Raw genomic sequence first — 18,850 nt, 5'->3', positions numbered from 1 at the left:
GTTCTTTCCCCCCCCCGTTCTTTCCCCCCCCGTTCTTTCCCCCCCCGTTCTTTCCCCCCCCGTTCTTTCCCCCCCCGTTCTTTCCCCCCCCCCGTTCTTTCCCCCCCCCCGTTCTTTCCCCCCCCCCGTTCTTCCCCCCCCCCCCCCCCCTTAAGCCAGCCCCCCCCCGCACCGGCCCCCCTTCCGAGTCTTCGTGTGGGACTGAATTCTCAGTGCCGTGCGCGCCGTGGCTGAGGTGGGATTTGTCCCCTTGTCCGTCTGGCCCTCTGGGTCACTGGCCCAGTGGAACGGCCATGACAGCTCCTGTGCCGGGGCGTTGGTGTTTCTCTGCAGCTCTTGGGGACCACCCTCTGCTGCTCCCAGAGGCTCCCCACTCGCTGGGTTTCCGGTCAGTGTCAACAGCACCGCACCGTCCTCCAACAATCACTTCACAAACAGTGCGGGGCTCCCTCGGCACTGGCCCTCCCTCGGCACTGGCCCTCCCTCGGCACTGGCCCTCCCTCGGCACTGGCCCTCCCTCGGCACTGGCCCTCCCTCGGCACTGGCCCTCCGACAGTGCGGCCCTCCGACAGTGCGGCCCTCCGACAGTGCGGCCCTCCCTCGGCGCTGGCCCACACCTGTTCTCTCTCCTTGAGCAGGTTCTCAGCCTCCCCCTCTTGTGTGTTGTCTTGTCTCTGACTCTCTCGTCTCTGTGTCCCAGGGACCCTGTGGAATCTCTCCTCCCACGACGCGGTGAAGATGGAGATAGTTGACCATGCCGTCCCTGCCCTGTGCGATGAGGTCATTATTCCACATTCCGGCTGGGATCAGGAGCCCAACGAAGATTCCAAACCCCGGCATGTGGAGTGGCAGGGAGTGCTCACTAACACCGCTGGCTGTCTCAGGTAAACCGGATCCTCGGGTAGGCCAGAGGGCCCCACGACCCAGATCCTTGGGTAGTCCAGGGAGCCAGAGACCCGCATCCTTGGGTAGGCCCAGGGGGACCGCGACACAGATCCTTGGGTAGGCCCAGGGGGACCGCGACACAGATCCTTGGGTAGGCCCAGGGGACCGCGACGCAGATCCTTGGGTAGGCCCAGGGCCCCGCGACGCAGATCCTTGAGTAGGCCCGGGGGGGCCGCGACGCAGATCCTTGGGTAGGCCCAGGTGGGGCCTGCGACGCAGATCCTTGGGTAGGCCCAGGTGGGGCCTGCGACGCAGATCCTTGGGTAGGCCCGGGGGGGGGGCCCGCGACCCGGACCCTTGGGTAGGCCAGAGGGCCCCGCGACCCAGATCCTTGGGTAGGCCTAGGGGAGGCCCACGACCCGGACCCTTGGGTAGGCCCGGGGGGGCCCGCGACGCAGATCCTTGGGTAGGCCCAGGGGGCCCACTCTGTCTGCCCTCCAGACGGTTACAGCAGGCCCACAACTCCAACCCCCCCCCCCCCCCCCCCCAACCAAACATCCAGACCCTGTCATTAACCCTGTTGGTGAGGTTTGACAGCTGCTGTTCTATCCTGCGGCCTGGTTTCACCACAACCTGGGACCCCGGGACCAAGCTGAGGGGACACTCTCGGTCTCTCACACTGAGCAGACTCACCCTCACTCTCTTTCTTTCCCCCCCCTCTCTTTTTTTTCTCTCTCTCTCTTTCTTTTCTCTCTCTCCTTTTTCCTTCTCTCTCTCCTTTTTCCTTCTCTCTCTCCTTTTTCCTTCTCTCTCTCCTTTTTCCTTCTCTCTCTCTCTCTCCTTCCTTCTCTCTCTCTCTCTCTCCTTCCTTCTCTCTCTCTCTCTCTCCTTTTTCCTTCTCTCTCTCTCTCTCTCCTTTTTCCTTCTCTCTCTCCTTTTTCCTTCTCTCTCTCCTTTTTCCTTCTCTCTCTCCTTTTTCCTTCTCTCTCCTTTTTCCTTCTCTCTCTCCTTTTTCCTTCTCTCTCTCCTTTTTCCTTCTCTCTCTCTCTCTCTCTCCTTCCTTCTCTCTCTCTCTCTCTCTCCTTCCTTCTCTCTCTCTCTCTCTCTCCTTCCTTCTCTCTCTCTCTCTCTCTCTCTCTCCTTTTTCCTTCTCTCTCTCTCTCTCTCTCTCTCCTTCCTTCTCTCTCTCTCTCTCTCTCTCTCTCTCTCTCTCTCCTTTTTCCTTCTCTCTCTCTCTCTCTCTCTCCTTTTTCCTTCTCTCTCTCTCTCTCTCCTTTTTTTCTCTCTCTCTCTCTCTCTCTCTCCTTTTTCTCTCTCTCTCTCTCTCCTTTTTCTCTCTCTCTCTCTCTCTCTCCTTTTTCTCTCTCTCTCTCTCTCTCTCTCTCTCTCTCCTTTTTCCTTCTCTCTCTCTCTCTCTCTCTCTCTCCTTTTTCTCTCTCTCTCTCTCTCTCTCTCTCTCTCTCTCCCCCCCCCCCCCCCCCTGTCGGGTACCCCCTGACCCACACCCCACAGTTACTTGGAGATCTCCTCCCCACTGGGGAGGCTGGGTTGACTCAGCATGGGGAGGGGGAGCTGGGTGCTAATCCCAGGCCACTCGTTTGGTTCCTCTCTCACTTTTACTCCCCCCCCCCACAACCGACACAGGAACGTCAGCTCAGAGAAAAAGGAAGCTCGCCAGAAACTGCGGGAATGCAGCGGATTGGTCGATTCCTTGATGCACATCGTCCAATCAGAGATAGACCAGAAGGACGTTGACAGCAAGGTCAGAAAACGTGGGAGGGTCAGCGCTGAGGGAGGGCCGCACTGTGGGAGGGCCAGCGCTGAGGGAGGGCCAGCGCTGAGGGAGGGCCGCACTGTCGGAGGGCCAGCACTGAGGGAGGGCCGCACTGAGGGAGGGCCAGCGCTGTGGGAGGGCCGCACTGTGGGAGGGCCGCACTGTGGGAGGGCCAGCGCTGAGGGAGGGCCAGCGCTGAGGGAGGGCCGCACTGTCGGAGGGCCAGCACTGAGGGAGGGCCGCACTGAGGGAGGGCCAGCGCTGTGGGAGGGCCAGCGCTGTGGGAGGGCCAGCGCTGTGGGAGGGCCAGCGCTGTGGGAGGGCCAGCGCTGTGGGAGGGCCAGCGCTGTGGGAGGGCCAGCGCTGTGGGAGGGCCAGCGCTGTGGGAGGGCCAGCGCTGAGGGAGGGCCAGCGCTGAGGGAGGGCCAGCGCTGAGGGAGGGCCAGCGCTGAGGGAGGGCCAGCGCTGAGGGAGGGCCAGCGCTGAGGGAGGGCCAGCGCTGAGGGAGGGCCAGCGCTGAGGGAGGGCCAGCGCTGAGGGAGGGCCAGCGCTGTCGGAGGGCCGCACTGTCGGAGGGTGACTCTCCTCCCTGACCACCTCCTGCCTTTCCTGGTTTGTGTGTGTTACAGCTGGTGGAGAACTGCGTGTGCCTGCTGCGGAACCTCTCCTTCCAGGTGCACAGGGAGATCCCGGACGCGGCCCGCTTCCAGGACCCGGTGGGTGGACCCTCGGTGCCCGCGGGATCTTCCCAGCCCAAGGCCAGCTGCTTCGGCAGCAAGAAGGGGAAAGGTAACGGGTTCGAGGGTCACTGGGGTGGTACAGGGGAGTCAGGGGTGTTGGTGGAGGGGGCCAAGGGGAGTCATGGGTCAGTGGGTGGCTGAAGGATCCTGGGGCTGCATTCCCACTCGGAACGTCGGGACCTATTTCCTGTTGTGCTCCTGAACTGGGCAGCAGTCTCTGGGAAGGAATGTCTGAAAGTGCACATTCCTGGGAGCGAGGGAGAGGGTCCCCTACAGATCCCCTCCAGCTGGTTTGGGAGGAGATCGGGATCTAGAGGAATCGGGGACTGTGTGTGTGTGTGTGTGTGTGTGTGTGTGTGTTGGGGGGGGGAGATACGGGATCGGGGACGGTGTGTGTGTGTGTGTTGGGGGGGGGGGGGGGGGGGGGTACGGTACTGTTGAGTATTTTCTGTCTGTTTGATCACCTTGGGTTGGCCAAGCCTGCACAGCACAGGTTGACACCACGGGTCAGGGGTCAGTTTGTGTTGGCTGGTGTCCGCCATGGGTTATTCACTCTCGCTTTCCCCTCGGCGATCGCTCTTCAATCCCACCGGCACCGGCGTGGTGTGTAGTCATCTCAAGGAGACCCGGAGGCGACTGGCCAGCCCCTGGTTACGGTCGGGCCGCGGTCAGGCTTCCCTTCCCGTGGGGAGTGACCGGGCCGCGGTCAGGCTTCCCTTCCCGTGGGGAGTGACCGGGCCGCGGTCAGGCTTCCCTTCCCGTGGGGAGTGACCGGGCCGCGGTCAGGCTTCCCTTCCCGTGGGGAGTGACCGGGCCGCGGTCAGGCTTCCCTTCCCGTGGGGAGTGACCGGGCCGCGGTCAGGCTTCCCTTCCCGTGGGGAGTGACCGGGCCGCGGTCAGGCTTCCCTTCCCGTGGGGAGTGACCGGGCCGCGGTCGGGCTTCCCTTCCCGTGGGGAGTGACCGGGCCGCGGTCGGGCTTCCCTTCCCGTGGGGAGTGACCGGGCCGCGGTCAGGCTTCCCTTCCCGTGGGGAGTGACCGGGCCGCGGTCAGGCTTCCCTTCCCGTGGGGAGTGACCGGGCCGCGATCGGGCCTCCCTTCCCGTGGGGAGTGACCGGGCCGCGGTCGGGCTTCCCTTCCCGTGGGGAGTGACCGGGCCGCGATCAGACTCCGCTTCCCATAAGGAGTGACCGGGCCTCGATCGGGCCTCACTTCCCGTGGGCAGGTCTGGAATGTTCCCCTCTGTAGTGAAGAAGGGGACGGTGAAGGCCTCGATTCACTCAGGGACGCTCCCTCCCACCTCGAGTGAATTTTGGCCGAGTGTGAGACCAGAATCCCCAGTTGGAACCTAAACACCAGGCCTGACTCTCGGGAGTAAAATTACAGGGAGCCGTTGGGCGGTTTCTGATCTGTGTCTGGTCAGGTTTGGTCACCCCGATCGTCTGCTGCTGCTTGGACTTTAATGAGTTGCTAATTTTGATCTCCATCTCTCTCTCTCTCTCTGCCTCTTGTTGTGTCCATTCCAATCTCTCTTTCGCTCGCTCGCTCTCTCTCTCTGTCGCCCTCCCTACTGCTGCTTGTTCAGAGGACTGGTTTGCGAGAGGTGAGTGTGGAACGTGCCCGTCTCAGTGCCTCTTTCTTCACCCTCACCCCCTCACAGCCCTTGGCTTCGCTGGTGACAGTGTCTTATCTGGGCTTATGCTGCACAACGCCAACCTGTCGCGGTGCTCCGAGCTGCCGGGGGTGGGGGGGAGAGGGGGCACGGTGGGCGTGGGGTATATCCGCACACGTTAGCCGGGCAGGGTCCCTGACCGAGAGCTGAGGGACGGCCGCTGAGGTCGCCGGAGGGTCCGTGTGAGGTGGACGCAGAGCGTCAGGGAGGGAATTCGAGGCTGGAGGGTATTTGCCCCCCACTCCCACCGGGTGACGCCCGGGAGAATAGGCGTCTTGAGGTCCGCGGAGGGTGGTCAGACGTTACAGAGATAGGGGGGTGTAGGGGGTTACAGAGATAGGGAGGGGTACCTGATGCGGTCAGTGTGCGGTTCCCTGCCACCCACCCAGTGTCAGCACCGAGCGGTCCCGGGGTCAGAGCTCCCTCCATGTTAGTGACCGTGGGCACTGCATGCCAACAAAGTGCCCGTGCACTGTCGGGACGTGTTGTGGGTTGAGTTTGCGGGCGTTTGCGTGGGTAGGTGTGTTTTGTGCCCGGGGTCCCAGTAGGACAGAGCCCCCTCTGTGTGTTTGGGATGTTTAGTGGGTGGCTAGGGTTGGGTTAGGAGGAGGGATACCTGTGACTCACCCCCACCCTCCCTCATCTCCCTCTGTGTGCTCCTGGGGCTGACCACCGAGGGAGTGCGGTACCCAGTGCCTGTGGCCTTGAAGTGAACGGTCACCAACTGACGACGGTGTAGCCCAGGGGTCGGAGGGAGGTGGAATCTCTCCCACAGAACCTCCGCCATCTTGGGTGCGGGGAATCTTGCGTCGCTTGGTTCTGAGACAGGGGAGGGGTGTTTTGAGGAGGCGGGGGGAAGCCATGATTCTTCCAGGCGGCCATTTTGACACCTCCTTTCCTCCTCTTTCCCCCCCCCCCCCCCCCAACTCCAGGCAGGAAAGGTGCTGATGACCCCACCGCTGATGTGGACATTCCCAAGAGGAGCACTCCAGCGAAAGGTAAGGAGTCACTTGGACCACTGGGGGTGGGCGTTGGAGGGGGAGGTGGGCGAGCGAGATGGTTGATTGCTGAGAGGGGAATTCTGGGAGAGTCGCTCTCTGACGGTGCCCAGAGTAGACAAGAGGCTGCTGGGAGTAATCCCTTTCACCAGCCCCTCGCCCTCTCTGGTAGGGGGTTCCCGAATGTGTGGGGAAGGCGGAGGGGGTTTTGGAAGGACAGGGAGCTGGGCGCTGGGAATCGACGCCCTCTGGGCGTGGCCCGGTGGAGAGGTCTGGTCACCACGGTGACGGGGAGGGTTGGGATGGTCCCAGCCTGGATTGGGAGGGAGGGAGCGAGGGAGGGAGGCCGAGATGTGGAGGAAAGGGGAGGTTCAGCAACTTGGAGGTGTCAGGCTTGTGTCAGGAGGTGGAGGGAGATCGCCATAGTGTGGCAACAGGCCCTTCGGCCCACTGACCACCCTGATCCTTTCCCCTACCCTGTTACTGTACATTTACCCCTGACTAATCCACCCTGACCTACACACCTTTGGACTGTGGGAGGAAACTGGAGCACCCGGAGGAGACCCACCCTGACACTGGGAGAATGTCTGTGTGGAGTTTGCACAGTCGCTCCGAGGCTGGGATCGAACCCTGGTCCCTGGTCCCTGGCGCCGTGAGGCAGCAGCGCTAACCACTGAGCCACCGGGCCTCCCCAATCTTATACGATTGTGATGGGCCTCATATTCTATCCCCCATGTTACCGGAGAGTCACGGATGGTGGGAACACGGGTGAGCAGGTGAAGGCTGTCAGTATGTGAGCTCTTAGACATTGAATCCTGCGTGCTCTCTCTGTCTCTCCCTCTCTCTGTCTCTCTCTCTCTCTGTCTCTCTCTCTCTCTGTCTCTCTCTCTCTCTCTGTCTCTCTCTCTCTCTCTGTCTCTCTCTCTCTCTCTGTCTCTCTCTCTCTCTCTGTCTCTCTCTCTCTCTCTGTCTCTCTCTCTCTCTCTCTCTCTCTCTCTGTCTCTCTCTCTCTCTGTCTCTCTCTCTCTCTGTCTCTCTCTCTCTCTCTGTCTCTCTCTCTCTCTGTCTCTCTCTCTCTCTCTCTCTCTCCCCCGACAGGTTACGAGCTGCTCTACCAGCCGGAGGTAGTCCGTCTGTACCTCTCGCTAATGAAGGAGTCGAAGAACCCTGCTGTCCTTGAGGCAGTGGCTGGAGCTCTGCAGAATCTCTGCGCTGGCCGCTGGACGGTGAGTGTTCCTGCGCTGTACCGGCCCTGCGCTTGTTGGAAGGTGCCCCAGGTCAATGTCCAACTTCGCCAACACCGGACATTCCCACACTGCCCGGGCCCAATACTGACTGCCCCCTGTCCCGCATTGTGCATGGGTGTCACTCGCTGGGCCCAGTATTTCCCACCCAGGCCCCAGTTGCCCGCCCCTTGAGAAGGTGGGGAGGGTGAGCGGCCATCTTGACCCGCTGCAGCCCATGTGCTGTGGGCAGACCCACAATGCCCCTGAGGGAGGGAATTCCGGGATTCTGACCCTGAAGGGAACGGCGATATGTTTCCAAGTCGGGATGGGGAGTGTCTGGGAGGGGAACTCGCAGGGAGGGGGGGTGGGGGGGTGGTGTTCCCATGTAGCTGCTGTCCGTGCAATTTAGCACGGCCAATCCACCCTGACCTACGCATCCCTGAACACTGTGGGACAATTTAGCACGGCCAATCCACCCTAACCTGCACATCCCTGAACACTGTGGGACAATTTAGCATGGCCGATCCACCCTAACCTGCGCACCTTTGGACTGTGGGAGGAAACCGGAGCACCCGGAGGAAACTCACACAGACATGGGGAGAATGTGCAAACTCCACCTAGACGGTCTCCCCCGAGGCTGGGATCGAACCTGGGACCCTGGCGCCGTGAGGCAGCAGCACTGATCTCCACATAGTGATGTTGGGGTCTGTCCTGGAGTTTCCATCGCGTTGTACCTGCCCAGACCTGTTATTGCGTTGTCTTACCTGAAATGAGACTCCGATGTATTGCCCAGGTGGGTCCTGTGTATGTTCACTCCCGCGGTTTGTTGGCGTGCGTCGCCTCGCTGTTCCCTTCGCCCCTCCTCCTGGTTGGTATTCTGTTGACCTCCATCTTTCCACCACCCCTTGTAGTAGTTGAGGATGCTCTGAAAACGTTGGGGGACGTTTTCCCGGTACGTTGCCCGTGTCGTCAAGGGGGTAGGGTTGCTGCTGCTGTACAAATGTTAGGGAGGCTGCACCGGGAGCAGAATCAGCTGTTTGGGATTCCCCCTTTCAGGAAAGGTACAGTTTGATCAGAGGCAGCTGAGTTCTCCAGGATAACCCCCCTCCTCCTGCCCCTACCCACCCCCGTGGTGTGGAGGCATTGTTCTCAAAGGTGAAAGCCAGTGGGACCTGAGAGGAACGAGAGGGGAACCTCACTGAGAGGTAGAGGATTCATACAGGGAGTGGGGGGTCTGATGGGGTCAGTGCTGAGAGATGGAGGGGGGTTTCCCCCACGTGGGAGGGTCTCGGACCTGAGGGCACTCTCTCGGAATAAAGGGACACCAGTTTCAGGCTGGGATGGGGAGGGATTTCCTCTCTCCTGAGCGTTGGGGGTCCTTGCCGCAGAGAGAGCTGTGGGAGGTTGGGGGCGCGCAGAGACCCCGTGTATAGTGAAGGCCTAGAGAGAGAGTGGACCAGTCGGGGAATCGAGGGTTAACAGAGCAAGGAGTTGACAACGTCGGGTCAGCCATGCTCCCGTTGAATGGTGGATGGGCCGAATGGGCTACTCCGGTTGCGGTCGGGTGTGAGGGGAAGGTGCGGTCACCCAGAGGAGTTGACCGTTGCTTGCTTGGAATAAAGTCACGGGGGGAGGGTCAGCGCACGTTTTGAGGGACCGGATACAGGGGGAGTGTTTTCCAAAGAGGCCGTTGGGTGGAGGGTTGCTGCCGGGACAGCGAGCAATGGGGGAGGCCAATGGTTTGCGAGGGAGGTGTTGGCGCGTCTCAAGATGGAGGCCTCACCGCAGTCCGCCCAGGGCGAGGGGGTGGGAGAGCACACCTGTGTTGGTTTCAGTACCTCCAGAGGGATGGATCCTATCCTCGAAGGAGAGGGGTCGCAGTGAGGCTTTACCAGGAAGGTCCCTGGAATCTGTCACCCGTTCCCATTTTCTCCCCCGTACCCCCTTAGCGCTGAGACCTCGATCGGACACCTTCTTGAAAACAATTGTCGTCTCGGCCTCAACCCTGCTTTCTGTTCCAGAGAATCCCCCAGGCTCCCCACGCTCCTGCTACCCCCCCCCCCCCCCCCACTCCCCTTCCCATCGCAGTCCTCCCCTCGTGTCGTTGGACTGTGACCGCACGGGTTCCGGAAGGGTCCGGGACAGTGATGGCATTATGGGAACGTCACCGGATTGGCAAATCCTGGGGACACGAGAATGATTCCCAGTGTGGCAGGCAGTGGGATTGGGAATCCAATTAAAATCGCAATTAAATTTGAGACGGGACAACAAATTTAATTCCACGAAGGAAAAAAGTAACTCCCTGGGGTTCATCTGTTGTGAAAGGTTTTCCGTTCTTGAAGGCTATTTTTGTGAGACTGGGTCAATGCAGCGGAGTTCCGGTTCCCCAGAAGGGGGTGAGGGGCGTCTGTCGTCTCAGGATGTGAGGTCAGCCATTTTGGGACTGAGATGAGGGGAAAATGTCTTCAGTCTGAGGGCCATGAAACTGAGGAACTCTCTCTCTCTCTCTTGTCCACCCCAGACGTGTGTACGCGGACGCATGCTCAGTGATAGGGTCAAGAGTCGTACAGCACGGAAACAGACCCTTCGGCCCAACCCGTCCATGCTGACCCAGATATCCCAACCCAATCTAGTCCCACCTGCCGGCCCATATCCCTCCAAACCCTTCCTATCCATATCCCCATCCAAATGCCTCTTAAATGTTGTCATTGTACCAGCCCCCACCACATCCTCTGGCAGCTCATTCCACACACGTACCACCCTCTGGGGGAAAAAGTTGCCCCTTAGCTACCTTTTATGTCTTCCCCCTCTCACCCTAAACCTATGCCCCTCTAGTTCTGGACTCCCCCACCCCAGGGAAAAGACTTTGTCTATTTACCCTATCCATGCCTCTCATGATTTTATAAACCTCTATAAGGTCACCCCTCAGCCTCCGACGCTCCAGGGAAAACAGCCCCAGCCTGTTCAGCCTCTCCCTGTAGCTCAGACCCTCCAACCCTGGCAACATCCTTGTAAATCTTTCCTGCAGTTTCTAGTTTAATACCGTCCTTCCTATAGCAGGGAGCCCACAATGGTTTGTCATACTCCAACAGTGGCCTAACCAGTGTGTTATACGTTACGTAACGTCCCAACCCCTGTACTCGACGCTCTCATCAATGAGGATGGACATGCCAAACTCCTCCTTCACCGCCCTGTCTGCCTGACCCCTGACGTGCTTCTGTTTAACAACACTCCCCAAGGGCCCACCATTCAGTCCCGAACCAAAACACAGCCCCTCCTATTTATCTCCATTAAACTCCATCCACCACTCCTCGGCCCACAGATTCATCTGATCAAGATCCCGTTGTACTGTGGGGTAACGTATTCCCTCCCATTGTCCACATCCCAATGGATTAATCCCCTTCCCATTGTACACAATCCCAATGGATCAATCCCCTTCCCATTGTCCACATCCCAATGGATTGAACCCCTTCCCATTGTACACAATCCCAATGGATCAATCCCCTTCCCAATCCCAATGGATTGAACCCCTTCTCATTGTACACAATCCCAATGGATCAATCCCCTTCCCAATCCCAATGGATTGAACCCCTTCCCATTGTACACAATCCCAATGGATCAATCCCCTTCCCAATCCCAATGGATTGAACCCCTTCCCATTGTACACAATCCCAATGGATCGAACCCCTTCCAATTGTCCATATCCCAATGGATCAATCCCCTTCCCATTGTCCACATCCCAATGGATCGAGCCCCTTCCCATTGTACACAATCCCAATTGATCAATCCCAATGGATCAAACCCCCTCCTGTTGTGCCCAATCCCAATGGATCAAACCCCTCCCATTGTGCCCAATCCCACTGGATGTACCCCCTTCCCATTCCCCTGCCCAGTTCACCGTAAACCCCTCCTGATTTTGGTGTTGTCTGCTGACTGTACCTCGTGTGTTCAGTGACGATGAGGATATTGGAGATGGAGCCGGGAGGGCGCTCTGGGCGCTGAGGGGTTGGGGGGCGAGCGCACAGGAGGTTGCTGGGTAGCCGGTGTCAGGTGTGTTGACCTTTTTACCCCACCGTCTCCCTGCAGTATGGCCGCTACATCCGACTGATGGTGCGGCAGGAGAAAGGCCTGTCCTGTATTGCCGAGCGCCTCACGCACGAGAACGACCGCGTGGTCAAGGCCGTGTCCGGAGCGCTTCGGAACCTGTCCCTTGACGCCCGGAACAAGGAACTGATCGGTGAGTCCGCAACTTCCTTCCAGACCGCTCCCTCCCCTCAAAAAAAAACCTCAAGGTTTTGCGTTTGGATTGGAGCAGACGGTGAAACTAGGAATCCTGCAGCGAGTAACTCCCCTCCTGACCCTCCCCCCGAAGCCTGTCCCACCATCTACACGGGGTCAGGAGGGGGGAGGGAATACTCCCCCCTTGCCCCTGGGTGGGGGCAGCTCCAACAACACTCGAGAAGCTCCACCCCATCCAGGGACAAAGCAGCCCCCCACCCCCTCAGGCTGGATTGGCCCCACACCCACAAACACCCCCTCCCTCCCTCCCTCCCTCCCCCCACCAACGCTCAGTAGCAGCAGGGGGGGGACCATCTACAAGGGGCACTGCAGAAACTCCCCAAAGACCCTCAGGCAGCACCTTCCCCCAAACCCACTACCCCCTCCCATCCAGAAGGACAAGGGGGCAGTAGGTACATGGGAACTCCACACGAAACATAAAATCTGTCTACAACGACCCAACCCTCCCATCGAAGACAATCCCTCATCGTTCCAACAAAGGCCATCCGTCTAGACTGCTAGTTCCCCCATTTAAGACCATCTCTCTCCACCCCGAACCCTCCTGTCAAAGACAATCCCCTCACCGTCCCCCAGCTCTGCCTGTGAACGGCCCACCCCCCCTCCCTACGGCCGATGTCGCGCCTAATCTGAGTTTTGTCGCTTCCCCTCTTGTTTCCAGGGAAACATGCGATGCCCAATCTCGTTTTCAACCTGCCGTCCAGCCAGCAGTCCGCTCCTGCTCGGAATGACGACACCGTTGTGTCGATACTTCAGACCATCAACGAGGTGGTCATTGACAATGTGGAGGCAGCCAAGAAACTCCGGGAGCTGCAGGGGGTGGAGAAGCTGGTGTTGATGAACAAGTCGAGGTAAGGCTGCCTCATGTAGGGTTTCAGCAAGGCCTATTCCCTCCCACTGTACCCAATCCCAACGGATCAAACCCCTTCCCCGTTCCCTCCCGGTGTGCACAATCCCAATGGATCAAACCCCTTCCCCGTTCCCTCCCGGTGTGCACAATCCCAATGGATCACACCCCTTCCCCGTTCCCTCCCAGTGTACACAATCCCAATGGATCACACCCCTTCCCCATTCCCTCCCACTGTACCCCCATCCAAATGGATCCAGCCCCAGTCCTGAGGAACACAAGGGGGGATGCCGGGCTGCGGAATGTTCCCAGGTGCTGACCGACCCTGTGCGTTGTTGTTGCTGTGTCCAGCAGCCGTTCCGAGAGGGAGATCAAGGCCGTGGGGACCGTGCTGCAGACACTGTGGGGGTACAAGGAGCTCCGCAAGCAACTGGAAAAGGACGGCTGGAAAAAGGCTGACTTCCAGGTAAGGGCCGGAGCGTTCCGGGGTTGGGACACGCTGGGAGGGACTATGGCCCATGTGGCAAGGGTTGGGGCTGTTCTACTCAGTCCCAGGAAGATCATCGACAAGGAGGAGGGGTGGGAGAACAGCAATGTTTTCCCAGACTGATTCCTGGGAGGGCAGGACTGATGGAGGTAGAGACCGGATCGGTTTGGATTATATTCCCTGGGGTTTAGCAGGATGGGGGTGGGTGGGCATCTCATAGAAACCTATAAAATTCCGACAGGACTAGACAGGGGGAACACGGGAAGGAATCTCATAGAAACCTATAAAATTCCGACAGGACTAGACAGGGGAAACACGGGAAAGATGTTCCTCATGACCGGGGGGTGGGGTGTGGTTTCCAGAACCATAGGGTGGGGTTTGGAGGAGGTGGGTGGGCGGCCTTGCCTAAAATACTGGGCAGGACTGAGATGGGGGAAAGAGATGTCTTCGCCCAGAGAGTGGGGGAGCCTGTGGGATTCTTCGCCCCCTCCACAGAAGACAGTTGAGAGCAAAACATTGCTTTGAGGAAGGAGTTACTTCCCGTTTTTTTTGGGGCTGAAGGGTGTGGGGGAGAAAGCAGCGTCGGCCATGGTCTCGTTGGGCGATGGAGACGGCTCAATGGGTCGAATGGCCGTCTCTCGCTCCTGGTCTCCAAGTCATGGCGGAGGTCTGTAGGCGTGAATGGGAGGGGGGAGGTATTGTTCCTGGTGTCAGGAGGGGCGTGGGTTGAAGAGCATTGGGGGTGGGGGGGGTTGGCAGGAATCAGAGGGCCGGCGGGACCAGGCGCCATTTTGGACTGAGTTAGCAGTTGCTGTCCGGTAGGCGGGATGGGAGCAGGCTTAATGGTGGGGGGAGGGGTCACTCCCGAGAGGGGGGAGGGGGGCTGATACAGTCAGCTCATCCCCAGGAATGGGCAGAATGGCCAGCCCACCTGCTGTCATCCGCCACCCGTCTGAACCCCCTCTCCTGTTCTTCGCCAGGTGACCAGCGCCAACCGTGGAGTGTCGGGAAACGCCTACGACGACAGCACTCTGCCCCTGATCGAGAAAGACCAGCGAGGAGGTGAGGGTGGCGGTGTTGTTGGGGTGGGGGGGGGAGGCGGGGGTGGCTGGGCGTCGGAGGAAAGGGGGATGGGTTTGGAGGCCGAGAGCAGGACTGGCGCTTGGAGGCTGCGCCCTGACACACCGGGGAGAGGGCCCTAAGGCTCCGGCCGGGTCAAGCTAAGCCCGTTCGGTGGGGTGGGTGTTCCAGAGCGACGGTTTCGAGGGGGCCCTGTTGAGTCCGGAATGGCAGAGAGAGAGGTTAAAGGTCACTGGGCCTAGCGGAGGAGTTAATCCAGGGCCTTGTCGAGGATGGGGAGCTTGGCTTTGGGAGTTTTTCCAGTAGGGAGCACTGTCTAGGACTGGGATCTCCATGGGGGAGGTTGGAATCGGGATCTCCCCAAGGCCGGGGATTGGGATTCGGTTACCCTCCCACCGCCCTCCAGGATCGGCTGAGCCGAGGTTTCGGATCCTGAGGTAATTCTATTTTTTTTGTTACAGGAGACAAGAGGGAGATGATACCGATGGACGATCTCGGACCAGGTTTGTAGCAGACACTGACCCTCGGACCAGGAGAGCGCCCGGTCTCCCTCCCTCGGACACTGACCCTCGGACCGGGAGAGGGCCCGGTCTCCCTCCCTCCCTCCCTCAGACGCTGACCCTCGGACCGGGAGAGGGGGCCTGGTCTCCCTCCCTCCCTCAGACGCTGACCCCCGGACCGGGAGAGCGCCCGGTCTCCCTCCCTCAGACGCTGACCCTCGGACCGGGAGAGGGCCCGGTCTCCCTCCCTCCCTCGGACGCTGACCCTCGGACCGGGAGAGGGCCCGATCTCCCTCCCTCCCTCAGACGCTGACCCTCAGAAACTGGTTGCTGTATCTGACTCCAGTAACGTCTCTCTCTCTGTCTCTCTCTCTCTCTGCCTCTCTGCCTCTCTCTCTCTCTCTCTCTCTCTGCCTCTCTGTCTCTCTCTGCCTCTCTCTCTGCCTCTCTCTCTGCCTCTCTCTCTGCCTCTCTCTCTGCCTCTCTCTCTGCCTCTCTCTCTGCCTCTCTCTCTGCCTCTCTCTCTGCCTCTCTCTCTGCCTCTCTCTCTGCCTCTCTCTCTCTCTCTCTCTCTCCCTCTCTCTCTCTCTCTCTCTCTCTGCCTCTCTGCCTCTCTCTCTGCCTCTCTCTCTCTCTCTGCCTCTCTCTCTCTCTCTCTCTCTCTCTCTGCCTCTCTGCCTCTCTGCCTCTCTGCCTCTCTGCCTCTCTGCCTCTCTGCCTCTCTGCCTCTCTCTCCCTCTCTCTCTCTCTCTCTCCCTCTCTCTGCCTCTCTCTCTCTCCCCCAGATGCCTACTCCACATTGGACCGCAGGGATCAGAATCGAACACTGGACCGGACTCTCGATCGTTCGGGTGACTACTCGGAGCGGGAGCCCCTGAAGGTCAGCACGAGGCCTTGTTGCAGGACCCAAGCCCTGACGCTAACCCTCGGCCTAACCCTGCCTCCTCAACTCTAGTAGAAGGGGTGATGACTGGGAGAGACGGTTGGGACAATGGGGGGCTCTGTGGTGTTAGATGCTCCGTCCCTTCTCAGTCTCCTGCTCCATCCCCTCTACTGTCCTCCCGAGCTACCAGGGACTGGAGGGGGGGGGTTACAGAGATAGGGAGGGGGTGTAGGGGCTGGAGGGGGTGTAGGGGCTGGAGGGGGGGTTACAGAGATAGGGAGGGGGTGTAGGGGCTGGAGGGGGGTTACAGAGATAGGGAGGGGCTGGAGGGGGTTACAGAGATAGGGAGGGGGTGTAGGGGCTGGAGGGGGTTACAGAGATAGGGAGGGGGTGTAGGGGCTGGAGGGGGGTTACAGAGATAGGGAGAGGGGTGTAGGGGCTGGAGGGGGGTTACAGAGGTAGGGAGGGGGTGTAGGGGCTGGAGGGGGGTTACAGAGATGGGGGGGGGGCTGGGTGCGCAGTTAGAGATGGGAAAGGGGGGGTGTAGGGGCTGGGTGCGCGCGCGCCTCTGTTTGCGGCCATCTGTGTGTGTGTGTGTGTGTGTGTGTGCGCGCGCGCGCGCGAGCGTACCGACCTCCCTGTGCGGAGCCGATGTTACTAACCCCCATGTCTGCCCCTCACAGGGAGACCCTTACCCCATCAGTACTAACATGGGCAGCCGAGGCAGTGTTGGGCTCCTGGAGAGTTACCGGGACTAAGACACTAACAGCGTATCCCTGCATGGTATGTTTATAGGCTCCGGCAGCTCCATTGGGAGCAGGGGAGGGTCTGCACGGTGGAGGGTGCTGGGACAGAGGGGTGCACGAGAGGCGGAGGGAGGGTGCGAGCGTCAGGCGGACTGTGGGAAGGGCGCGGGCAGGCAGGAGGCAACACAGACCAGGGACAAAAGTTGGTTTCTGTGCCAGGGAGAGAGCGAAACCCTGTGAAAGGGTGCAACGAGAAATCAGCCCAATGGGAAAATGAGAAGGGGGGGCAAGGGATAGAGGGTTTAGACCCAGCCATCCCCCGGGTATTAACCCAGTAACGTAACCCCACACTGCTGTCCCCCGGGTATTAACCCAGTAACATAACCCCACACTGCTGCACCCTGGGTTGTTAACCCAGTAACATAACCCCACACTGCTGTCCCCTGGGTTATTAACCCAGTAACGTAACCCCACACTGCTGTCCCCTGGGTTATTAACACAGTAACGTAACCCCACACTGCTGTCCCCTGGGTTATTAACCCAGTAACGTAACCCTACACTGCTGTACCCTGGGTTATTAACCCAGTAACGTAACCCCACACTGCTGTCCCCTGGGTTATTAACCCAGTAACATAACCCCACACTGCTGTCCCCTGGGTTATTAACCCAGTAACATAACTGTACAATACTGTAATTGCAAGTATTCCCATCTGTAATCGTGTCTCATTTGCCTGTTTTGTGTCTCTTTCAGAATGACTAGACCATCTCTGAACTGACTGACCTGATGAAGATGCCACTGCCCATTGTGATGTTTGGTTTTTTTTACATATATATATGTAAAATATATATATATATTGACACTCGGTCGAGTTTGTGGCAACACTGTTAGTGTTTTGATTACTCTGAATGCATCTCAACGTCAAATGACAGACTGTCTTTCTACTTAACAAATTATGTTTCTTTTTTTTATATAAGAAAAAATATATATATATATGTGAACGTTGGGCTTGATGGAGGGGCGTGTGTTTGGGGCTGAGGGAGGAGGGTTTTCGGGGGGGTGAGTGTTGGACGGATGAGTGAGGGCCGAATTTGCTTCCTCCCTATCGGTCAGGGTCTGGCTGGTTTTTGTTGTCAGGACCCCCCCACCCCCCAACAACGTGCCTCATTCTGTGGAGAACGTGGGAGGTGACGGCGTGCGGTCTCATCCTGAGAGGAGATGCCGTGAGACATTCTCTCCCCCCCTTCCCCAGCCGGCTGCTTCCATTCGGGGAGGAGGGCGCGCGACGGTTAATCCACCCTTCTTTCTGATTCCTCCCTCCCCCCACCAACCCGACCCCGTCTCTGGTCTGTCGAGGGGTGGGAAAGAGGGTGGTTGATACGGTCGCATGTGTCCCTGAGCGAGGGGGAGTCGGGGGGAGAGGATTCGGAGGTGGAGGTGGTGGGGATGGATAGTGAGTCCTAGGCCGCAGGCTTCGGTGTGAGTGTGAGTTGAACAGGCCTGTCTGAGGTGTGCCTCAGTATCCCTTCTCCCCCAACTCTTTCACTGCAGAAAAAAGACACTAATTGGTATGAAAGGAAGCAGCGAGAGAGAGATGTGGGAGAGGGGGATCCTGGAGCAGCTTCCTGGGATTCCTTTGTCCTGACCCTGTCAAATATTTCCCTTCCATTGCCTTTGAGGTGTTCAGGTCGAAGGAAGCCTCCCTCCGGCCTGGAATGTTGGTGCTGTGCTTGGGCTTGGGCTGTTCGTATTGGCAGCTGTGGATGAGACTTTTTAAGATAGTATGACTCCTCTTCCCCCAGCTCTCCCTCACCTCCCCCAGCCCTCCCTCTCGCTCCCTCCCTCTCGCTCCCTCCCTCTCGCTCCCTCCCTCTCGCTCCCTCCCTCTCGCTCCCTCACTCTCGCTCCCTCCCACCCTCTGCCTCACTGCTGTGTGTGTGTGTGTGTGTGTATGTGAGAGAGTGGGCCCGGTGTCTGTGTGTGTGTCTGTGCTCGCTCCTCCCTTAACCACTCGGTGCTTGGTCAACGTTCATCACAGGCGGGGATTCGGAAGGGGGTAGGGGGGGAAGAAAATAACCACTACAGATCCAGTTTCATTTTGTAAATCCGAGACCTGACTACCTTTCGCAATTTGATTCTCTCCTTTTTTTAACCTCAATAAAAAAAAGTATGTGTTATTTTTTACGAAGAGACTAAATAAAGGTTGTATTCAGGAGGCAGAAGTGTGACATTTCCAGGTGGTCTGTTCGAGCCTCGCTTTTTTCCCCCATCTTTATTCGTGCTCTCTCAGGCTTTCTCTCTCTCTCTTTGGGGCGGGACGCGACTTGGAATGCACGATGGCAGCAGCTGGGTGGTGCCCAGAGGAGCTCCGGTATCCTGGGAGCTGCTCAGGAAAGGACCAGGCTTCATTCCGGGCCTACAGGCCGCTGAGTTAACCCGGGCCTCTGGCGCGTTTGTGCTAATCTTGCATTGCATGCTGGGAGGAGACAAGGTGATCAGAGGTGACCACAGCAATTGACCTGACCACCCCTCCCCTTCTCACCCCCCCGTCACCCCCACCCCCACCCACACACCCCCACCCCCACCCACACACCCCCATTCCCCCTCCCTCGCTCGCCCCCCCATTCCCCCTCCGTGCTAAATTGTCCCACAGTGTTCAGGGATGTGTAGGTTAGGGTGGATTGGCCGTGCTAAATTGTCCCACAGTGTTCAGGGATGT

The 18,850-nt window shown here is 59.0% G+C and overlaps 1 protein-coding gene across 5 annotated transcripts in view; it reads left to right on the top strand.

The window, feature by feature from the left end:
• ctnnd1 (catenin (cadherin-associated protein), delta 1) overlaps positions 1–18,353 on the top strand; it is a 32,830-nt gene extending 14,477 nt beyond the window's left edge. For 3 of the 5 annotated variants that reach the window (XM_060822265.1, XM_060822263.1, XM_060822261.1), the window contains exons 6-18: positions 701–884; positions 2,530–2,647; positions 3,289–3,448; positions 6,003–6,068; positions 7,167–7,294; positions 11,381–11,531; positions 12,252–12,441; positions 12,789–12,903; positions 13,905–13,986; positions 14,466–14,507; positions 15,290–15,384; positions 16,071–16,170; positions 16,885–18,353. In XM_060822265.1, coding sequence (XP_060678248.1) covers positions 701–884; positions 2,530–2,647; positions 3,289–3,448; positions 6,003–6,068; positions 7,167–7,294; positions 11,381–11,531; positions 12,252–12,441; positions 12,789–12,903; positions 13,905–13,986; positions 14,466–14,507; positions 15,290–15,384; positions 16,071–16,145 — 1,406 coding nt within the window. In that variant the 3' untranslated portion in view covers positions 16,146–16,170; positions 16,885–18,353. The remainder of the gene's footprint in view (positions 1–700; positions 885–2,529; positions 2,648–3,288; positions 3,449–6,002; positions 6,069–7,166; positions 7,295–11,380; positions 11,532–12,251; positions 12,442–12,788; positions 12,904–13,904; positions 13,987–14,465; positions 14,508–15,289; positions 15,385–16,070; positions 16,171–16,884) is intronic. The other 2 variants (XM_060822262.1, XM_060822264.1) reach the window with 2 other exon arrangements.
• Positions 18,354–18,850: the final 497 nt, after the last annotated feature.

Source organism: Hemiscyllium ocellatum (assembly GCF_020745735.1).
Source record: "Hemiscyllium ocellatum isolate sHemOce1 chromosome 40 unlocalized genomic scaffold, sHemOce1.pat.X.cur. SUPER_40_unloc_11, whole genome shotgun sequence".
Classification (NCBI taxonomy): domain Eukaryota; kingdom Metazoa; phylum Chordata; class Chondrichthyes; order Orectolobiformes; family Hemiscylliidae; genus Hemiscyllium; species Hemiscyllium ocellatum.
This window is presented reverse-complemented; position numbering and strand designations above follow the sequence as displayed.